This window comes from Triticum urartu, chromosome 6A, assembly GCF_056163025.1.
Source record: "Triticum urartu cultivar PI428250 chromosome 6A, HENAU_Tu73, whole genome shotgun sequence".
Classification (NCBI taxonomy): Eukaryota; Viridiplantae; Streptophyta; class Magnoliopsida; order Poales; family Poaceae; genus Triticum; species Triticum urartu.
This window is the reverse complement of record NC_141878.1, coordinates 473,522,030-473,544,653: the sequence shown is the minus strand read 5'-3', so window position 1 is coordinate 473,544,653 and position 22,624 is coordinate 473,522,030. Positions and strand designations below refer to the sequence as shown.

Here is a 22,624-nt window from a genome sequence, read left to right as displayed (position 1 = left end):
CCACGAGGTGGTCACGAGGGTAGGGGGCGCCCCCCTAGGGCGCGCCCTCCTGCCTCATGGGCCCCTCGAAGCTTCACCGACGTACTTCTTCCTCCTATATATATATCCATGTACCCCCAAACGATCGGGGACAGAGCCAAAAACCTAATTCCACCGCCGCAACTTTCTGTATCCACGAGATCCCATCTTGGGGTCTGTTCTAGAGCTTTGCCGGAGGGGGCATCGATCACGGAGGGCTACTACATCATCATCCAAGCCCCTTCGATGAAGTGTGAGTAGTTTACTTCAGACCTACGGGTCCATATCTAGTAGCTAGATGGCTTCTTCTCTCTTTTTGGATCTCAATACAATGTTCTCCCCCTCTCTTGTGGAGATCTATTCGATGTAATCTTCTTTTTGCGGTGTGTTTGTTGAGACCGATGAATTGTGGGTTTATGATCAAGTCTATCTATGAATAATATTTGAATCTTCTCTGAATTCTTTTATGTATGATTGTTATCTTTGAAAGTCTCTTCAAATTATCAGTTTGGTTTGGCGTACTAGATTGGTTGTTCTGGCCATGGGAGAAGTGCTTAGCTTTGGGTTCAATCTTGCAGTGTCCTTTCCCAGTGACAGAAGGGGCAGCAAGGCACGTATTGTATTGTTGCCATCGAGGATAACAAGATGGTTTTTTTTATCATATTGCATGAAATTATCCCTCTACATCATGTCATCTTGCTTAAGGCGCTACTCTGTTTTTAACTTAATACTCTAGATGCATGCTGGATAGCGGTCGATGAGTGGAGTAATAGTAGTAGATGCAGAATCGTTTCGGTCTACTTGTCTCGGACGTGATGCTATATACATGATCATACCTAGATATTCTCATAACTATGCTCAATTCTGTCAATTGCTCAACAGTAATTTGTTCACCCACCGTAGAATACTTATGCTCTTGAGAGATGCCACTAGTGAAACCTATGGCCCCCGGGTCTCTTTCTCATCATATCAATCTCCATCACTTTATTATTGCTTTGCTTTTCCTTTGATTTTACTTTTTACTTTGCATCTCTATATCAAAAATACCAAAAATATTATTTATCATCTCTATCAGATGTCACTTTCGTAAGTGACCGTGAAGGGATTGACAACCCCTAAGCGCGTTGGTTGCGTTGAGCTATTGTTTTTGTGTAGGTGCGAGGGACTCGAGCGTAGCCTCCTACTGGATTGATACCTTGGTTCTCAAAAACTGAGGGAAATACTTACGCTACTTTGCTGCATCATCCCTTCCTCTTCGGGGAAATCCAACGCAGTGCTCAAGAGGTAGCAAGAAGAATTTCTGGCGCCGTTGCCGGGGAGTTTGCGCAAAAGTCAACATACCAAGTACCCATCACAATCCCTATCTCCCGTATTACATTATTTGACATTTGCCTCTCGTTTTCCTCTCCCCCCAATTCACCCTTGTCGTTTTATTCGCCCTCTCTCTCTATCCTCCCTCTCTTTCTCCGTTTGCCTTTTTGCCCGTTTGCTTTTTGTTTGCTCATGTGTTAGTTTGCTTGTTTGTCGCGATGGCTCAAGATAATACTAAATCGTGTGACTTCACCAATACCAACAATAATGATTTCCTTAGCACTCCGATTGCTCCTCTTACCGATGCTGAATCTTGTGAAATTAATACTGCCTTGTTGAATCTTGTCATGAAAGATCCGTTCTCCGGCCTTCCTAGTGAAGATGCCGCTACACATCTTAATAGCTTCGTTGATTTGTGTGACATGCAAAAGAAGAAAGATGTCGATAATGATATTGTTAAATTGAAGCTATTTCCTTTTTCGCTTAGAGATCGTGCTAAAGCTTGGTTTTCATCTTTGCCTAAAAATAGTATTGATTCATGGAACAAGTGCAAAGATGCTTTTATCTCTAAGTATTTTCCTCCCTCTAAGATCATCTCTCTTAGAAACGATATTATGAATTTTAAACAACTTGATCATGAACATGTTGCACAAGCTTGGGAGAGAATGAAATTAATGATACGTAATTGCCCTACTCATGGTTTGAATTTGTGGATGATTATACAAATTTTTTATGCCGGATTGAATTTTGCTTCTAGAAATCTTTTAGATTCGACCGCGGGAGGCACTTTTATGGAAATCACTTTAGGAGAAGCTACTAAACTCCTAGATAATATTATGGTTAATTATTCTCAATGGCATACTGAAAGATCTACTAAAAAGGTGCATGCGATAGAAGAAATTAATGTTTTGAGTGGAAAGATGGATGAACTTATGAAATTATTTGCTAATAAGAGTGTTTCTTCTGATCCTAATGATGTGCTCTTTTCTACTTTGATTGAGAATAATAATGAATCTATGGATGTGAATTTTGTTGGTAGGAACAATTTTGGTAACAACGCGTACAAAGGAAATTTCAATCCTAGGCCTTATCCTAGTAATCCCTCTAATAATTATGGTAATTCCTACAACAATTCTTATGGAAATTATAATAAGATGCCCTCTGATTTTGAATCTAATATGCTATGATAGAAGAAAAATTGCTTAAGATTGATGATTTGGCTAGGAACATTGATAGAATTGCTCTTGATGTTGATTCTTTGAAACTTAGATCTATTCCACCTAAGCATGATATCAATGAGTCTCTCAAAGCCATGAATATTTCCATTGACGAGTGCAAAGAAAGAACCTCTAGGATGCGTGCTAAGAAAGATGCCTTTATAAAAGCGTGTTCTTCCAGTTCCTATGAAAATAATGATGAAGATCTAAAAGTTATTGATGTGTCCCCTATTAAATCTTTGTTTTGCAATATGAATCTTGATAATGATGGGACTGAATATGATCCACCTTTACCTAGAAGGCGTTCTAAGAATTCGGAATTTGCTGATCTTGATGCTAAATTTGATAAAAGTGGGATTGAAGAAATTAAAACCCTAGATGTTGCTAAACCCACTATTATGGATTTCAAGGAGTTTAACTATGAAAATTGCTCTTTGATTGATTGTATTTCCTTGTTGCATTCCGTGCTAAAATCTCCTCACGCTTATAGTCAAAATAAAGCGTTTACTAAACATATCGTTGATGCCTTGATGCAATCTTATGAAGAAAAACTTGAATTGGAAGTTTCTATCCCTAGAAAACTTTATCATGAGTGGGAACCAACTATTAAGATTAAAATTAAAAATTATGAGTTTTATGCTTTGTGTGATTTGGGTGCTAGTGTCTCTACTATTGCCAAAACTTTGTGTGATTTACTAGATTTCCGTGATTTTGATGATTGCTCTCTAAACTTGCATCTTGCGGATTCCACTATTAAGAAACCTATGGTAAGAATTAATGATGTTCTTATTGTTTCAAATAGGAATTATGTGCCCGTAGGTTTTATCATTCTTGATATAGATTGCAATCCTTCTTCCCCTATTATTCTTGGTAGACCCTTCCTTAGAACGGTTGGTGCAATTATTGATATGAAGGAAGGGAATATTAGATTTCAATTTCCACTAAAAAAGGGCATGGAACACTTTCCTAGAAAGAAAATAAAATTACCATATGAATCTATCATGAGATCCACTTATGGATTGCCTACCAAAGATGGCAATACCTAGATCTATTCTTGTTTGTTATGCCTAGCTAGGGGCGTTAAACAATAGCGCTTGTTGGGAGGCAACCCAATTTTATTTTTATTCCTTGCTTTTTGCTCCTGTTTAGTAATAAATAAATTATTTAGCCTATGTTTTGGTTGTGTTTTTGTGTTTAATTAGTGTTTGTGCCAAGTAGAACCGCTGGGAAGACTTGGGGAAAGTCTTGATTGAACTTGCTGTAAAAAACAGAAACTTTAGCGCTCACGGGAACTGCTGTCATTTTTATTTGGATAGTGATATTTAGTTAATTATTTTTTCAGATGATTAATAGATAAATTCCTCACGTCCAGAAATTTATTTTAGAATTTTTGGGGTTCCAGATCTTGCGCTAGCTACAGATTACTACACATTGTTCTGTTTTTGACAGATTCTGTTTTTCGTGTGTTGTTTGCTTATTTTGATGAATCTATGGCTAGTAAAATAGTTTATAATCCATAGATAAGTTGGAATACAGTAGGTTTAACACCCACATAAATAAATAATGAGTTCATTACAGTACCTTGAAGTGGTTTTTGTTTTCTTTCGCTAACGGAGCTCACGAGTTTTCTACTTTAAGTTTTGTGTTGTGAAGTTTTCAAGTTTTGGGTAAAGATTTGATGGATTATGGAACAACGTGTGGCAAGAGCCTAAGCTTGGGGATGCCCATGTCACCCCCAAGATAATCTAAGGACACTTAAAAGCCAAAGCTTGGGGATACCCCGGAAGGCATCCCCTTTTTCGTCTACTTCTATCGGTAACTTTACTTGGAGCTATATTTTTATTCACCACATGATATGTGTTTTGCTTGGAGCGTATTTTATGATTTGAATCTTTGCTTATTAGTTTACCACAACCATCCTTGCTGTACACACCTTTTGAGAGAGCCATACATGATTTGGAATTTGATAGAATACTCTCTGTGCTTCACTTACATCTTTTGAGCTTTATAGTTTTGCTCTAGTGCTTCACTTATATCTTTTACAGCACGGTGGTGGATTTGTTTTATAGAAACTATTGTTCTCTCATGCTTCACTTAGATTATTTTGAGAGTCTTAATAGCATGGTAATTTGCTTAAAATCCTAATATGCTTGGTATGCAAGATTAATAATAAAACTTTCTTATGAGTGTGTTGAATACTAAGAAAAGTTTGAGCTTGATGATTGTTTTGAGATATGGAGGTAATAATATCAAAGTCATGCTAGTTGAGTAGTTGTGAAATTGAGAAATACTTGTGTTGAGGTTTGCAAGTCCCGTAGCATGCATGTATGGTAAACGTTATGCAACAAATTTGAAACATGAGGTGTTATTTGATTGTCTTCCTTATGAGTGGCGGTCGGGGACGAGCGATGGTCTTTTCCTACCAATCTATCCCCCTAGGAGCATGCGCTTAGTGCCGAGGTTTTTGATGACTTGTAGATTTTTGCAATAAGTATGTGAGTTCTTTATGACTAATGTTGAGTCCATGGATTATACGCACTCTCACCCTTCCATCCTTGCTAGCCTCTTCGGTACCGTGCATTGCCCTTTCTCACATTGAGAGTTGGCGCAAACTTCGCCGGTGCATCCAAACCCCGTGATATGATACGCTCTTTCACACATAAACCTCCTTATATCTTCCTCAAAACAGCCACCATACCTACCTATTATGGCATTTCCATAGCCATTCCGAGATATATTGCCATGCAACTTTCCATCATTCCGTTCATCATGACACATTCATCATTGTCATATTGCTTAGCATGATCATGTAGTTGACATAGTATTTGTGGCAAAGCCACCATTCATAATTCTTTCATACATGTCACTCTTGGTTCATTGCATATCCTGGTACACCGCCGGAGGCCTTCACATAGAGTCATCTTTGTTCTAGTATCAAGTTGTAATCATTGAGTTGTAAATAATAGAAGTGTGATGATCATCATTATTAGAGCATTGTCCCAAGTGAGAGAAAAAGAGAAAGGCCATAAAAAAGAGAGAAGACCCAAAAAAAGAGAGAAAAAGAGAGAAGGGACAATGTTACTATCCTTTTACCACACTTGTGCTTCAAAGTAGCACCATGATCTTCATAGTAGAGAGTCTCTCATGTTATCACTTTCATATACTAGTGGGAATTTTTCATTATCTAACATGGCTTGTATATTCCAACAATGGGCCTCCTCAAGTGCCCTAGGTCTTCGTGAGCAAGCAAGTTGGATGCACACCCACTAGTTTCTTTTGTTGAGCTTTCATACATTTATAGCTCTAGTGCATCCGTTGCATGGCAATCCCTACTCCTTGCATTAACATCAATCGGTGGGCATCTCCATAGCCCATTGATTAGCCTCGTTGATGTGAGACTTTCTCCTTTTTTGTCTTCTCCACATAACCCCCCTTCATTATATTCTATTCCACCCATGCTGCTATGTCCATGGCTCGCGCTCACATATTGCGTGAAAGTTTATAGGTTTGAGATTACTAAAGTATGAAACAATTGCTTGGCTTGTCATCGGGGTTGTGCATGATGATAGCATTCTTGTGTGACGAAAATGAAACATGACTAAACTATATGATTTTGTAGGGATGAACTTTCTTTGGCCATGTTATTTTGGGAAGACATAATTGCTTAGTTAGTATGCTTGAAGTATTATCATTTTTATGTCAATATGAACTTTTGTCTTGAATCTTTCGGATCTGAATATTCATACCACAATTAAGAATTACATTAAAATTATGCCAAGTAGCACTCCGCATCGAAAATTCTATTTTTATCATTTACCTACTCGAGGACGAGCAGGAATTAAGCTTGGGGATGCTTGATACGTCTCCAACGTATCTATAATTTTTGATTGCTCCATGCTATATTATCTACTGTTTTAGACATTATTGGACTTTATTTTCCACTTTTATATTATTTTTGGGACTAACCTATTAACCGGAGGCCCAACCCAGAATTGCTGTTTTTGCCTGTTTTAGGGTTTCGAAGAAAAGGAATATCAAACGGAGTCCAAACGGAATGAAACCTTCGGAAACGTGATTTTCTCATCAGATAAGATCCAGGAGACTTGGACCCTCCGTCAAGGAAGCCACGAGGTGGTCACGAGGGTAGGGGCGCCCCCCCTAGGGCGCGCCCCCTGCCTCGTGGGCCCCTCGAAGCTCCACCGACGTACTTATTCCTCCTATATATATATCCACGTACGCCAAACGATCGAGGACAGAGCCAAAAACCTAATTCCACCTCCGCAACTTTCTGTATCCACGAGATCCCATCTTAGGGCCTGTTCCGGAGCTCCGCTGGAGGGGGCATCGATCACGGATGGCTTCTACATCATCATCCAAGCCCCTCCGATGAAGTGTGGGTAGTTTACTTCAGACCTACGGGTCCATAGCTACTAGCTAGATGGCTTCTTCTCTCTTTTTGGATCTCAATACAATGTTCTCCCCCTCTCTTGTGGAGATCTATTCGATGTAATCTTCTTTTTGCAGTGTGTTTGTTGAGACCGATGAATTGTGGGTTTATGATCAAGTCTATCTATGAATAATATTTGAATCTTCTCTGAATTCTTTTATGTATGATTGGTTATCTTTGCAAGTCTCTTCGAATTATCAGTTTGGTTTGGCCTACTAGATTGGTTGTTCTTGCCATGGGAGAAGTGCTTAGCTTTGGGTTCAATCTTGCGGTGTCCTTTCCCAGTGACAGAAGGGGCAGCAAGGCACGTATTGTATTGTTGCCATCGAGGATAACAAGATGGTTTTTTATCATATTGCATGAAATTATCCCTCTACATCATGTCATCTTGCTTAAGGCGCTACTCTGTTTTTAACTCAATACTCTAGATGCATGCTGGATAGCGGTCGATAAGTGGAGTAATAGTAGTAGATGTAGAATCGTTTCGGTCTACTTGTCTCGGACGTGATGCCTATATACATGATCATACCTAGATATTCTCATAACTATGCTCAATTTTGTCAATTGCTCAACAGTAATTTGTTCACCCACCGTAGAACACTTATGCTCTTGAGAGAAGCCACTAGTGAAACCTATGGCCCCCAGGTCTCTTTCTCATCATATCAATCTCCATCACTTTATTATTGCTTTGCTTTTACTTCGCTTTTACTTTTTACTTTGCATCTCTATATCAAACATACCAAAAATATTATTTATCATCTCTATCAGATCTCAGTTTTGTAAGTGACCGTGAAGGGATTGACAACCCCTAAGCGCGTTGGTTGCGTTGAGCTATTGTTTTTGTGTAGGTACGAGGGACTCGAGCGTAGCCTCCTACTGGATTGATACCTTGGTTCTCAAAAACTGAGGGAAATACTTACGCTACTTTGCTGCATCATCCCTTCCTCTTCGGGGAAATCCAACGCAGTGCTCAAGAGGTAGCACGGTAACCCTCCGGCACTCCGGTTTTCTCCGAAACTACCCGGAACACTTCCGGTGTCCGAATATAGTCGTCAATATATCGATCTTTACATCTCGACCATTTCGAGACTCCTCATCATGTCTGTGATCATATCCGGGACTCCGAACTACCTTCGGTACATCAAAACACAAAAACTCATAATACTGATCGTCACCGAATTTTAAGCATGCGGACCCTACGGGTTCAAGAACTATGTAGACATGACCGAGACATGTCTCCGGTCAATAACCAATAGCGGAACCTGGATGCTCATATTGGCTCCCACATATTCTACGAAGATCTTTATCGGTTAAACCGCTTAACAATATATGTTGTTCCCTTTATCATCGGTATGTTACTTGTCCGAGATTCGATCGTCGTTATCTCAATACCTAGTTCAATCTCGTTACTAGCAATTCTCTTTACTCGTTCCGTAATACATCATCCCGCAACTAACTCATTAGTTACAATGCTTGCAAGGCTTATAGTGATGTGCATTACCGAGTGGGCCCAGAGATATCTCTCCAACAATCAGAGTGACAAATCCTAATCTTGATCTATGCCAACTCAACAAGTACCATCGGAGACACCTGTAGAGCACCTTTATAATCACCCAGTTACGTTGTGACGTTTGGTAGCACACAAAGTGTTCCTTCGGTAATCGGGAGTTGCATAACCTCATAGTCATAGGAAGATGTATAAGTCATGAAGAAAGCAATAGTAGTAAACTAAACGATCAAGTGCTAAGCTAACGGAATGGGTCAAGTCAATCACATCATTCTCCTAATGACGTGATCCCGTTAATCAAATGACAACTCATGTCTATGGTTAGGAAACTTAACCATCTTTGATTAATGAGCTAGTCAAGTAGAGGCAAACTAGTGACACTCTGTTTGTCTATGTATTCACACATGTACTAAGTTTCTGGTTAATACAATTCTAGCATGAATAATAAACATTTATAATGATATAAGGAAATAAATAATAACTTTATTATTTCCTCTAAGGCATATTTCCTTCAATAGGCCTCCTTATATCTTCCTCAAAACAGCCACGATACCTACTTATTATGGCATTTCCATAGCCATTCTGAGATATATTGCCATACAACTTTCCACCATTCCGTTTATTATGATATGCTTCATCATTGTCATATTGCCTTGCATGATCATGTAGTTGACATCGTATTTGTGGCAAGGCCACCATTCATTTTTCATACATGTCACTCTTGAGTCATTGCATATCCCGGTACACCGCCGGAGGCATTCACATAGAGTCATATTTTGTTCTAAGTATCGAGTTGTAATTCTTGAGTTGTAAGTAAATAAAAGTGTGATGATCTTCATTATTAAAGCATTGTCCCATGTGAGGAAAGGATGATGGAGACTATGATTCAAGTCGGGATGAGATTCCGGACGAAAATTAGAAAAATAAAAATAAAAAAGAGGCCAAAGAAGCCCACCAAAAAAATGAATGAGAGAAAAAGAAAGAAGGGACAATGTTACTATCCTTGTTCCACACTTGTGCTTCAAAGTAGCACCATCTTCTTCATGATAGAGAGTCTCCTATTTTGTCACTTCCATATACTAGTGGGAATTTTTCATTATAGAACTTTGCTTGTATATCCAACGATGGGCTTCCTCAAAATGCCCTAGGTATTCATGAGAAAGCGAGTTGGATGCACACCCACTTAGTTTCTTTTGTTGAGCTTTCATAAATTTATAGCTCTAGTGCATCTGTTGCATGGCAATCCCTACTCCTCGCATTGACATCAATTGATGGGCATCTCCATAGCCTGTTGATTAGCCGCGTCGTTGTGAGACTTTCTCCTTTTTTGTCTTCTCCACACAACCTGCATCATCATATTCTATTCCACCCATAGTGCTATGTCCATGGCTCGCGCTCATATATTGCGTGAAAGTTGAAAAAGTTTGAGAATACTAAAGTATGAAATAATTGCTTGGCTTGTCATCGGGGTTGTGCATGATGGGAGCATTTTGTGTGACAAAAATGAAGCATGGCCAAACTATATGATATTGTAGGGATGAGCTTTCTTTGGCTATGTTATTTTGAGAAGACATAATTGCTTGGTTAGTGTGCTTGAAGTATTATTGTTTTTATGTCAATATTAAACTTTTGTCTTGAATCTTTTGGATCTGAACATTCATGCCACAATAAAGAAAATTACATTGAAAATTATGTTAGGTAGCATTCCACATCAAAAAATTTGTTTTTATCATTTACCTACTCGAGGACGAGCAGGAATTAAGCTTGGGGATGCTTGATACGTCTCCAACGCATCTATAATTTTTTATTGTTCCATGCTATTATATTATCTGTTTTGGATGTTTAATGGGTTTAATATGCACTTTATATTATTTTTGGGACTAACCTACTAACCGAAAGCCCAGTGCAAATTGCTTTTTTTTGCCTATTTCAGTGTTTTGCAGAAAAGGAATATCAAACGGAATCCAAACGGAACGAAACCTTCGCGAGGATCTTTCTTGGAACAAACGTCACCCAGGAGACTTGGAGTACAAATCTGGAAGTCCACGAAGCTTCCATGAGGCAGGGGGCGCGCCCCCACCCTCATGGCCCCCACGGAGCTCCACCGACCTACTTCTTTCGCCTATATATATACTCTTATACCCTGAAAACATCCATGGGAGCCACGAAACCACTTTTCCACCACCGCAACCTTCTGTGCCCGTGAGATCCCATCTGGGCCTTTTCCGGCGATCCGCGGAGGGGGATTCGATCACGGAGGGCTTCTACATCAACACCATAGCCTCTTCGATGATGTGTGAGTAGTTTACCACAGACGTTCGGGTCCATATTTATTAGCTAGATGACTTCTTCGCTCTCTTTGGTTCTCAATACAAAGTTCTCCTCGATGTTCTTGGAGATCTATTCGATGTAATACCTTTTTGCGGTGTGTTTGCCGAGATCCGATGAATTATAGGTTTATGATCAAGATTGTCTATGAAAAATATTTGATTCTTCTCTGAATTCTTATATGCATGATTTGATATCTTTGCAAGTCTCTTCGAGTTATCGGTTTAGTTTAGCCTACTAGATTGATCTTTCTTGCAATGGGAGAAGTGCTTAGCTTTGGGTTCAATCTTCCGGTGTCCTTTCCCAGTGACAGTAGGGGCAGCAAGGCACGTATTGTATTGTTGCCATCGAGGATAAAAAGATGGGGTTTATACCATATTGCTTGATTTTATCCCTCTACATCATGTCATCTTGCCTAATGCGTTACTCTATTCTTATGAACTTAATACTCTAGATGCATGCTGGATAGCGGTTGATGTGTGGAGTAATAGTAGTAGATGCAGAATCGTTTCGGTCTACTTGACACGGACGTCATGCCTAGATATTCTCATAACTATGCGCTTTTTTATCAATTGCTCGGCAGTAATTTGTTCACCCATCGCAATATTTTCTATCATGAGAGAAGCCACTAGTGAAACCTATGGCCCCGGGTCTCTTTCTTATTATATTGCATCTCTTTTATTATCGCATCTTGTTTACTATTTTGTAGTCTTTATTTTCCAATCTATACAACAAAAATACCAAAAATATTTATCTTATTATCTTTATCAGATCTCACTTTTGCAAGTGGCCGTGAAGGGATTGACAACCCCTTTGTCGCTTTGGTTGCAAGGTTCTTGATTGTTTGTGCAGGTACTAGGCGACTTGTGTGTAGTCTCCTACTGGATTGATATCTTGGTTCTCAAAAACTGAGGGAAATACTTACGCTACTTTGCTGCATCACCCTTTCCTCTTCAAGGGAACACCAACGCATGCTCAAGAGGTAGCACTCCGATACGTTACCCTTCCTGAAAAGATGATGAATTGTAGTTGCAAAGTTGACTGAGAACATAGTTTGTTGGTTTTCAATAGAGTTTATGCTTTATACTTCGATGTTGTGATGAATTGTTACTTGTTCGTGAGAAGTTATATTATAGAAGTTTATGATAAATATTTTATAATAAAGTTTGTTGTTGTTATAATAATATACATGATGCTTATATGTCCTCATTTTGTTTTATCGGCACCTCTCTCTCTAAGCATGTGAACATGTTTTTCGATTTCGGTTTTCGCTTGAGGACAAGCGAGGTCTAAGATTGGGGGAGTTGATACGTCCATTTTGCATCATGTTTTCCTACTATTATTTATGATGTTTTTATGCATAATAATGCTTTATGGAGTAATTCTAATGCCTTTTCTTTCATAATGTGCAAGGTTCACACAAAGAGGGAGAATACCGGCAGCTGGAATTCTGGACCTGAAAAAGCTGCGTCTGGCCACCTATTCTGCACAACTCCAAATGAGCTGAAACTTCACGAAGTTTTTTATGGATTATATAAGAATTATTGGAGCAAAGAACTACCAGAGGGGGCCCACTAGGTGGGCACAACCCACCTGGGCGCGCCAGGGCCCCCAGGCGCGCCCTGGTGGGTTGTGCCCTCCTCGTCCCACCTCCGGTGCCCCTCTTCTGGTATATATATAAGTCATTTTGACCTAGAAAAAAAATAAGGGGAGGACTTTCAGGACAAAGCGCCGCCGTCTCGAGGCGAAACTTGGGCAGGAGCACTTTTACCCTCCGGTGGAGTGATTCCGCCGGGGGAACTTCCTTCCCAAAGGGGGAAATCATCGTCATCATCATCACCAACAACTCTCCCATCTTGGGGAGGGCAATCTCCATCAATATATTTAACATCACCATATCCTCTCAAACCCTAGTTCATCTCGTGTTCAATAATTCTACCGGAACCTTAGATTGGTGCTTGTGGGTGACTCAAGTGTTGATTACATCTGTAGTTAATTACTATATGGTTTATTTGGTGGAAGATTATATGTTCAGATCAATAATGCTATTTAATACCCCTCTGATCTTCAGCATGATTATCATTTGTGAGTAGTTACTTTTGTTCTTGAGGTCACGTGAGAAATCTTGTTGCAAGTAATCGTGTGAATTTGATATATGTTCGACATTTTGATGGTATGTATGTTGTGATTCCCTTAGTGGTGTCATGTTAACGTTGACTACATGGCACTTCACCTTATTAGGGCCTAAGGGAATGCATTGTGAAGTAGTTATTAGATGATGGGTTGTGAGAGTGACATAAGCTTAAACCCTAGTTTATGTGCTGCTTCGTAAGGGACTGATTTGGATCAAAAAGTTTAATGCTATAGTTAGATTTTATCTTAATACTTTTCTCATAGTTGTGGATGCTTGCGAGGGGGTTAATCATAAGTAGGAGATTTGTTCAAGTAAGAACAACACCTAAGCACCGGTCAACCCACATATCAAATTATCAAAGTAGCGAACATGAATCAAACCAACATGATGAAAGTGTAGCGACCCGACCCGAATGGATCAAGTCTCTGTGCTTAAGTGTCATCCCTGGATCGGTATGCTGACACACATAGTACTCGAGGATTTATAACAGACGTAAATCACATGTAAAAGTAACGTAAATACTATTACCTCAATCCAAAATAGCGGAAGTAACAAGGTTGTGGATTCCCATCAACACCAACGGCAAAGTTGAGTGTAGAAATCGTAACCCTAACATATCACTTACTCGCCGTAAGATAATCCTGCAACATGAGACGTTGCAGCCACAAAGGGTCAGTACATTGAATGTACTGGCAAATTCACACCATAGAGAATGATGAATAAAGGCTATCACTACATGCATATTTGGCTGGTGGAAAAGCTCTATGGTTATAAGGTTTTTGCGAAAAGCCAATTTTTCCCTACTGCAAAGGAATAAATTTTATTTAACTATCATGGTGGTTGTTAAACATTGAGAATGGGCATTCTCAATCCCAATTAAGTAACATCATTAAACCCAACAAAATTAATTTAAAGTAACATGATGAGATTCACGTGATAATCCAAGTACTAGATACTCAAGACGTCCATAACCGGGGACACGACTAATCATGATTAGTTTATACACTCTGCAGAGGTTTGCGCACTTTTCCCCACAAGACTCGATCGCCTCCGTTTGGTTTCTCGCACTACATGGTGTTTGAGAAGACGGATGACCGAGACATAGTCTTTCAGAAGCGCTAGCACCTTACGATGGATAGACCGTTACACCTACTTTCCCCTACATCTGCTAGTCTACCCTGTAAGAGTTCGCACGACTTAATCAACTATGCTAGAGCCCATAATAGCTTGTGGCTGCACATGGAAGTTTCTAGTATGAATAATCTCATGATCCCTTTGGGCCTGGGTGGCGGTCCATAAAAAGCAAGCAATCCTGGTCTACCCCGGTGCCTAGACAGGCAATCCGGGAATACCCAGGTGCCTCAATCCACCCAGATGTGTGTTTAAGTTGCCACCTTAAGTAAACCATTAATTAACAATCTCACAACTGTCATGGATACTCTCAAAAAACCCAATCCACGTCTACGAGCATAGCATGGCAATGTAAGCATAACGTAAAAGTAACTCCCAAGGGTTTGATAATAAGCAGGTAATAGGTACTACCTCAACTACTTCCCATCCCACAATTTAATTAGATCCTAATCATGCAATGTTTGAGGATTGATCTAATGCAATAAAACTGGGTATGAAAGGGGATATGATCAAAGTGTTAACTTGCCTGCAATGTTGATGAAGATGATTCGCACTCAAAAATCTTGATAGCTCTACTCGTCACACTCCGGTCAATCTATCGTAATCAAGCAATAGTAACCACACATAAACAATCACTCAAAAGACCAGAAAGATCGAAGAAGTCGATTCAGAAAACATCAAAACCAAGCAAATAGCTCTTGCAATATAAAACAATTTCTAACAGTACCAAAATTATGTGAATTTGGCCTTATCAGAAAGTTTAGGTCAAGAGCTTCGAAAAGCAAAAAGAATCAACTAAAACGAAGTTATAAAACTCAAGTTACGATCGAATGAAGTTTGAATTCAAATATGGTCTAATTAAAATTTTAAAATTTTCAAAAACATGTTTAAGTTGTTTTACTGGATAGAGGGGATCATAACGAAGAAGTGGGCGTTGGTTTCGTTGGATTTGGACAAACGAGCGAAAAGTTATGACCGTTTGAAGAACAGGGACTAATCTGTAAAGAAAATCATCACTGATAGGTCCCTGGCCGGAATTAAAAGAAAAAGAAAAAGACTAAATAATGAACGTTCGCTACAGAAACCTATTAGGTGAAAAACGTTCGCTACTGAGGCCTAACCAATGAACGCTCGCGAATTAGAGGTTAACGGTTCAAAAAGAAACAAATGGATCTAATCGGGGCCATCTAAAATGAATCGGACGGCCGAGGGGGCTTCGGGGTGTACCGCGGTGGTGGAGGTCACCGGCGACGACGAAGAAGATGGCAGCGGCGTCGGGGTCGTCGGGGTGGCTGCTCCGGCGGTCCTCCGGCGTGTCCGCGGAGTCGGGGAGAAGCGGCGCGCAGGGCTGAAGCCGATGGTGGTGGCGGCACTCGTCTTCGGCGTCGGAACGGCGCGGGGCTTGGCGGCGGAGCTCGTCGCATCTCGTGAACTCCGGTGAGTTCGCGTGGAGCGTGGGGAGGGTCTCGGGCCTTCCGGTTAGAGGCAAAACGAGGCCGGGGCCTGGCTATATATAGGAGGGGCGAGGGCGATGCGTGGGTGAGGGGGCAAGGTAGGGGCGGAGTTCGAGTCGGAGACGGCGACGGCCGGCGACGCGTGGGGAAGACGGACTCCTGGCGCGAGGTCGAGGACGGACCCGACAGGTGGGTCCCACCTGTCGGTGGCTGACGAGGCAGCGTGCGATCGGGGCTGCGAGCGGGCGAGCGAGCCGTAGGCGGTGCGGGGCGCGTGCGCTCGGGTGCTGGGCTGGGCCGTGGCCTGGCGACTAGCTGGGCCGGGCCAGTTCGGCGACGGAGGTTTTTTTTAAAAACATTTCCAGACAAATAAAATAATAAAAGCAAAATAAATAAAAATATTATATAGGCATATAATATATCAAAATTTTCAGAAAAAGATTTTCTACGACATGAACATTTTTCTAGCATTAAATAAAATACACACAAAATCAGATAATTCAAAGAGTGCTACTGGTCTAATAGAATCCAACAAAAATCATTTTAAAAAATACCAAAATGAATTCAATTTTATTTCTCTCCAATTTTCTATTGTAGGGAATCATGTTACCCTATTTTCCATGTATTTTGTTTTTGGAGAAAAATAATTTGAATAAAACTCAAATAACCCAAATTGAAAAATAATTCCAAAAGACTTTGAATTTGATCCTTTGAAACTTCCAACTCATATTTCATATAATTTGAAGAAGTCATTTTATCTCCTCTCGTGAAAATCATTGAGTTGCATAAAGTTTCAGAATTGGAAATATTTTCCAAATGAAATTCAAATATTTTCAACACCCCTTGTCATTTAAATAATGGAAGAAGTCATGTCATCTTCTCTCTAGGGTTTCGTGATGAAAAAGTATTTGAATTCACGGAGAGCATAAATGCAAAAATGAAAGTTTGGGAAAGTCCTTTTATTCCCTCTCATTTAACTTTCAAAAAGGTTTCGAATTTCACTCAATTTCACACAACCAATCAAACAATCAATCAAATCTATCTATTTAATATAACATTCCAAAATTTAGAATTTGGGATGTTACAGAAAGTGACTAAATGAAATCCCCGTGTACCCTCAAGAACGCTTTGCTTATCATAAGAGACCGTTTTGGCATGTCCTTTGCCAAAAAAGGATTGGGCTACCTTGATGCATACTATTTGCCATTACCGTTACTTGCTTGTTACAAATTATCTTGCTATCAAACTACTCATTACTAATAATTTCAGTTCTTGCAGAGAATACCTTGCTGAAAACCACTTGTCATTTCCTTCTGCTCCTCGTTGGGTTCGACACTCTTACTTATCGAAAGGACTACGATTGATCCCCTATAGTTGTGGGTCATCAGGGAGGAGGGTGACAGTGAATTTGGTGTGGTGGGGTGCCATGGAGGAGGGGCTGAGCTTTCATGGCTAGGGATCGAGCTCGCCCCCAACCTATAAAAGGACGAGGATCGAGCTCGCCCCCAACCTATAAAAGGACGAGGATCGAGCTCGCCCCCAACCTATAAAAGGACGAGGATCGAGCTCGCCCCTCCCCCCCACACACATCATTCTTCTTCCTCTCTCCTTCATCGTCCCGTATCCTTCAAGCCCCCAAGCCTTCCAGCCCATGAGCCCCTTCCTGCCGTCGCTGTGACCCCCTTTTCTTCTTCCACCATGGCGCATGAGGTCAGCCGCTATGACTGGGAGAAAACGTACGCCATCCTCGCCGCCAGGGATGCCGAGATCCATGAACTTCGGGGGGTTCTCAGCAGCATTGCTCTCCGTCTAGAGAGCGAGACCGCAGAGCTGCGTGGCCGGCTAGAGATGGAGTGGCTCAACCGCCGGGAGGCGGAGCAACTCTTTGCCAATCTCCATGCTGACGACTATGGGAGCGTGGCGTCGCTACGCAACGTGTACCTGTGGCCGAACGAAGACATGGACGTCCTCGGTCTTCAGTGGTTCGTCCCCTATGGTGCCTCCAATCAAGGGAAGTTGAACCATCTGGTGTTCTTCTCCCAACGTTTGGCGGCGCGGTTCAGGGAGTTTTGCAAGGAGGCGCAGGAGGCAGAGGTGGATCGGGCGGCGCGGGCGGTGGCACTTCGTGTCCTTGCCAATGTCCACCACATTTCTCCCCACTTCCCGGTGGAAGTCATACCAGAGGAGCTCGATATGGACGACCAGCACAGGGCGGAGCGCGTGGTGGGTGACGTCGCGGAGGTGTTGTTTCAGTAGGAGAAGGAGAACGACTTTGGGGAAGCCTGAGTTCCCCTCCTGCTCCGGCTTCGTCGTCTTCGGCTTCGTTGTCATCCTTTTCTTTTTATTTTCTTTTTATCTAGTAGTAGGCCGCCCCCTGTTTCCTGTGACGGGGGGCAGAAAAAGAAGATAGGCAAAGGGTGCCGTTAATCTGGTGGAACGGTGTGGCCAGATGTAAGCACCGGTCCACCCTTTAAATTATGAACAACTATTCTTCAAGTAGTACTTGCATTCCCTAAAGTGCCATTTATTTTTTGGATGATTTCTAGTTCTTGTACCTATGCCTTGTTTCGATCAGACTGTAGTCCATTTTGTAGTGCCTCAACCGTAGTGCATTAGGATCTCTGCCTAAACCACGACCACCGAAATCACTTTTTCTAGAGTACACGTGCATCTTTAGAACTATCACAACTTATATGAGCTTTCCCGGATATCTGAGCAATGTGTTCGTTATTGCAATCAGAAGTCCTAAGAAATGCTTCTTCACGAACAAGGGAAATTTACAGGAAAAGGTTTGAAAAAACAGGTCAAACAAAATCGTAAAACCGAGATGCCATACTTATCTCTGTTTATTTGGTTCATACTCAGATGGATATGCAAGGTTGGCCTTCTGCTTCCCGGGGTCTGTCTGTGATGTAGTATTTCACTGCCTCAAAGTTTTAAACAAAAATGCAGGAAAACTTTTGGTTGTGTTGTGTGTCCACAACACATCCGTTAGTTGTGAGCATAATTCATACAACATGCAGCATGATGCAGATCATGAACATAGCTACCCAATGCAGATCATAATCATGACTACAACTTAGCATGGTAATTCACATGACATTGCAAGATGCTTGAGCCTAGTCATTTGCTTTGTAGATAAGTTGTTGCCGGCTGGAGCGGATCCAACCAACGGGAACGGATCCTGTTGGCGCCCTAAGGCCAGTGTAGAACTTGCGAAGATGGTACTTCTGTAGGTTTTCAATGTTTCATGAATTTTGCACAGAGTTTCCATCTTCCACTTCTAGCCAGATAAGACCCCGTCTAGTAACTTAAACCACCCTAAAAGGTGATCGATCACTGTCCATGAACGTGACCAGATACGTCTGACGTACAGGGGAATGGATTAGCTACGTCCAGTCATAGATGCTGGGCGATTCATACCCAAGTTGGCCAAATGGGCCGGGCCAACCAGACCGACCCGCGAGCACGCCGGCACGGCCCGCCATGGGTCAAGCACGACACGAGCTAAACGGGTCGTACCCAGCACGCGGCACGCCCCTAGGTCATGCTTGAGCTGCTAGGCTGAGCACGCGGGCCGCACGGCATGGCCCGATTATCTTTTTTATATATATCTCTATATGGCATAATACTAGCCCATTACGTCAAAATAGGCCCATAAAACGCTCAAGAGGCCGAACAGCAGATGATGGTCAGCGGGCCGGCCTGATTAGCGACTGGGCTGTGCCTAGGCTACAGGTTGCAGCACGCAGGCCAGCATGACACGGCCTGTATAATAATCGTGCTCCAACGGGCCGTGCCGTGCTAGGCACGATTACAATGGGTCGGGTCGTTCCGTGCCGGGCCGGCCCGTTTGGCCATACATTCCATTCCAGCGACGCCCACCTTATCCTGCTCCCTATCCCTCAAGAAAAAAAAACCCCCTTATCCTGCTCCCCTTCCTGGCCACTCCATTCGAACCCTCCCCGCTCACGGAGCTGCCACCAATGGCGCTCCCTCCTCCCTTGCTCCCGCGCTCTTCCTGTATTTGCAGAGGCGTCACCAAAGTCACCCCATACAAATCCGTGGAAAACATACCGGATGCCTCCACCGCCCCCTCCGCCACAGCGCAGCACTCGCTGCTTCGCGCCCATACTCGCGCCGGCCGAATGCAGCCCGCGCGGCAGGTGTTCGAGGCAATGCCGCCGCGGGACAGGTCCCTCGTCGCTTGGACTGCTATCATGTCCGGGTATGCCACCCACGGCCCCGCCTCCGAGGCGCTGGTCCTGCTCCTGCGCATGATGGAGCGGTCACTGAGGCCGGACGGGTTCGTCTTCTCAGTCGTGCTGCGCGCCTGCGCGGCAGTCGGGAACCTCAGATTTGGAAGGCAGGTCCACTGCGCCGCTGCGAAGATGGGCTACGTAGATTCTGACCTCTTTGTGGCAAACGGCCTCCTTACCATGTACGCGAGCTGCCAGTCGCTGGGTTGCGCTGAGAAGGTGTTCGATGGCATTGCCGCACCTGATTTGGTCTCTTGGACCTCCATGCTCAGCGGCTACACTGAGAATGGCTGCCATACCGAGGCGCTAATGTTGTTCGTGGAAATGATCCATGCCAGTATTGGCTGTGACGCGTTCACTCTGTCAGTTGCACTCAGGGCAGCTTCTAGTTTGGCCAATCGAAGTTTGGGACACCAGCTGCATTGCTGCATCATCAAGTCAGGATTCTCTAAAAGCGGGTTCTTGGAGAACTGCCTGATTGAGTTCTATGGGAAGTCCAGGGAACTACAGCTGATGCAGAAGGTGTTTGATGATATGCATGACAAGGATTTGGTTTCTTCCAATAGCATCATCCAGTGCTATGCAGATAACATGTGTGATGATCAGGCTTTGTCTCACTTCCGTGCTATGATGTTTGAATGCTCGGAATGCGATGAGTTTACATTGGGTAGCATTTTGCATGTTGTCACCAGAAGAGGAGCTTTTGGTTATGGAAGGGAAATACATGGCTACCTCATTAGAGCAGGCCTAGACTCAGATAAGCATGTTATGAGTGCTCTGATGGATATGTATGTCAATTGGGCTACTCTTCATAAGGGACAATGTATGCTACCTTTGAGAATGCTAAGATACTATTTGCTGGTCCAGGGAAAGCTGGATCACTTTATTGTGGCCACTAGTTTGAGGTTGTGCGCTTTTGATCAAGATTTAGCAACAGGAAGGATGTTACACGCCTATGTTTTGAAGTTCAACATGAATTCAGATCCCTTTGTCACTAGTTCTCTGGTCGACATGTATGCTAAATGCGGTTCTGTGGATGAATCACATGTTCTCTTTTCAAGAACCAAGGATCCAGGGACAGCCGCATGGACTGCGGTAATCTCAGGAAACTGTTTGAATGGTCAATTTGAAAGAGCAATGCATTTGTTCAGGAGGATGCAGTTGGAGCTTGTGCAACCTAACGAGTTCACTTATACCTCTGTACTTACAGCATGTGTGGCTCTTGGGGATGTTGTAGGTGGCATGGAGATCCAGGGCAACTCCATCAGAACTGGTTATGGAACCAATGCTTCTGTTGTGAAAAGTCTTATAAGCTTTTACTTAAGAGAAGGGCAGTTCAAGCAGGCCCTTAAGCTTTGCTTATCACTCTCAAACCGTGAGATTTCTTGGGAAGCACTGGTTAAAGATTTTGCTCAAGGTGGTGATCACGTTGGAGTACTTAATCTTTTGTGTGTTATCCAACGTTCTGGTGGGGTTCTTGATTATCCAACTGCATTACACATCTTGAATTCTTGTGGAAAATTGGAACTCCTTCATGAAGGGCTTCAAGCACATGCCTACCTTACAAAGCGTGGCCTTGCTTCTGAACCATGCATCAGCAATCACCTTATTGACATGTACTCCAATTGCGGCAGTCTCAAAAATGCATTGGATGCCTTCAGATATATGTCTGACAAGAGTGCATCTACTTGGACCTCAATAATCATAGCTCATCTAGAAAATGGCTGTCCAGAGACAGCCATTGACTTGTTTGTGCAGATGTTAAGAAGAGAGAAAATACCAACTTCGATTGCATTCTTATCTGTGCTGAAGGCCTGTGCAGAAATCGGCCTTGTAAGTGAAGCCTTCCAGTTCTTTGTGTCCATGACCGAGGTCTACAAAATAGAACCTTCAGAAGGTCATTACAAGCATATGATTGAGGTTTTGGGTCATTCTGGTATGTTCAAGGAAGCAGAGCATTTCATTGATAGTGTGGTCCCTTCGGAATCTAGTGCTTCAGCCTGGATTTTACTTTGTTCTGCTGCCAAACAAAATGGAAACACCAAAATCATGAAGCTTGCAATGGACAAACTCGCAAGCCTTGCTCCATGTGATTGTCGAGCAAATGCTTCACTGGGAAATGTCATCCCCATCACTGACTAGTTAATCAGGCGGCACCAGTGTAATGAGTGACAGAGTGAGTATACTTGCCCCTCCTGGTTTATCCAAAGGGAAGCATGCCTTAACTTGTCAGATTGTAGGTTGCGCGGAGTGCACAGTGGCATATGAAGTGAACATTATGAATTTAGAACTGTAAACTGCTGTATATTTGTATACTAGCTAATATGTTGTGCAGTTTCCACAAATGTAGATAATTTCTGTTGTGTTATACCCAATTTCAAAGGTATGCCGTTCTTTGCATGTTTCTGGTAAAAATATAGCGGTTGAGTGGTACCGCGGTTACCAATCACAATCTTTTTCTGCTATGCAAGTTAAAGAAATTTTTATCCTGTAATGGTTTTGTCAGTGATCAAACGGAGGGCGTGTTCGAATCATTTGAGGTTTACCAGGGTCTGTTTAGTAAACCAAGAATGTAAGATTGCCTTTTTCTAAAGGAATGCCATCATGGCTTGCTTTATTGCTCCTTAAATAGTGCTTACATCGTCAACAAGAGCAGGATCAGCATCAGCTTCTCTAGCTAGACAATGAGCTACATAATTAGCCCCCCTGTTACAAGAGTTATATGTGACAGAACTAAAGGTGGGGGCTTGAATACAAATGTCGTCGAAGAGAGGAGCAGCCATAGAGATGAGGAAAAGCCACCCGCCTGAAGAGTTTC

General features: G+C 42.3%; 1 protein-coding gene across 1 annotated transcript; it reads left to right on the top strand.

Moving 5' to 3' along the window:
• The first annotated feature begins 19,465 nt into the window (after nt 1-19,465).
• LOC125514174 (pentatricopeptide repeat-containing protein At4g13650-like) lies at nt 19,466-22,206 on the top strand. Its single transcript, XM_048679448.2, has one exon. It carries the CDS (start codon nt 19,534-19,536, stop codon nt 21,946-21,948), a length of 2,415 nt encoding a protein of 804 aa, XP_048535405.1. The 5' UTR covers nt 19,466-19,533; the 3' UTR covers nt 21,949-22,206.
• Nucleotides 22,207-22,624: the final 418 nt, after the last annotated feature.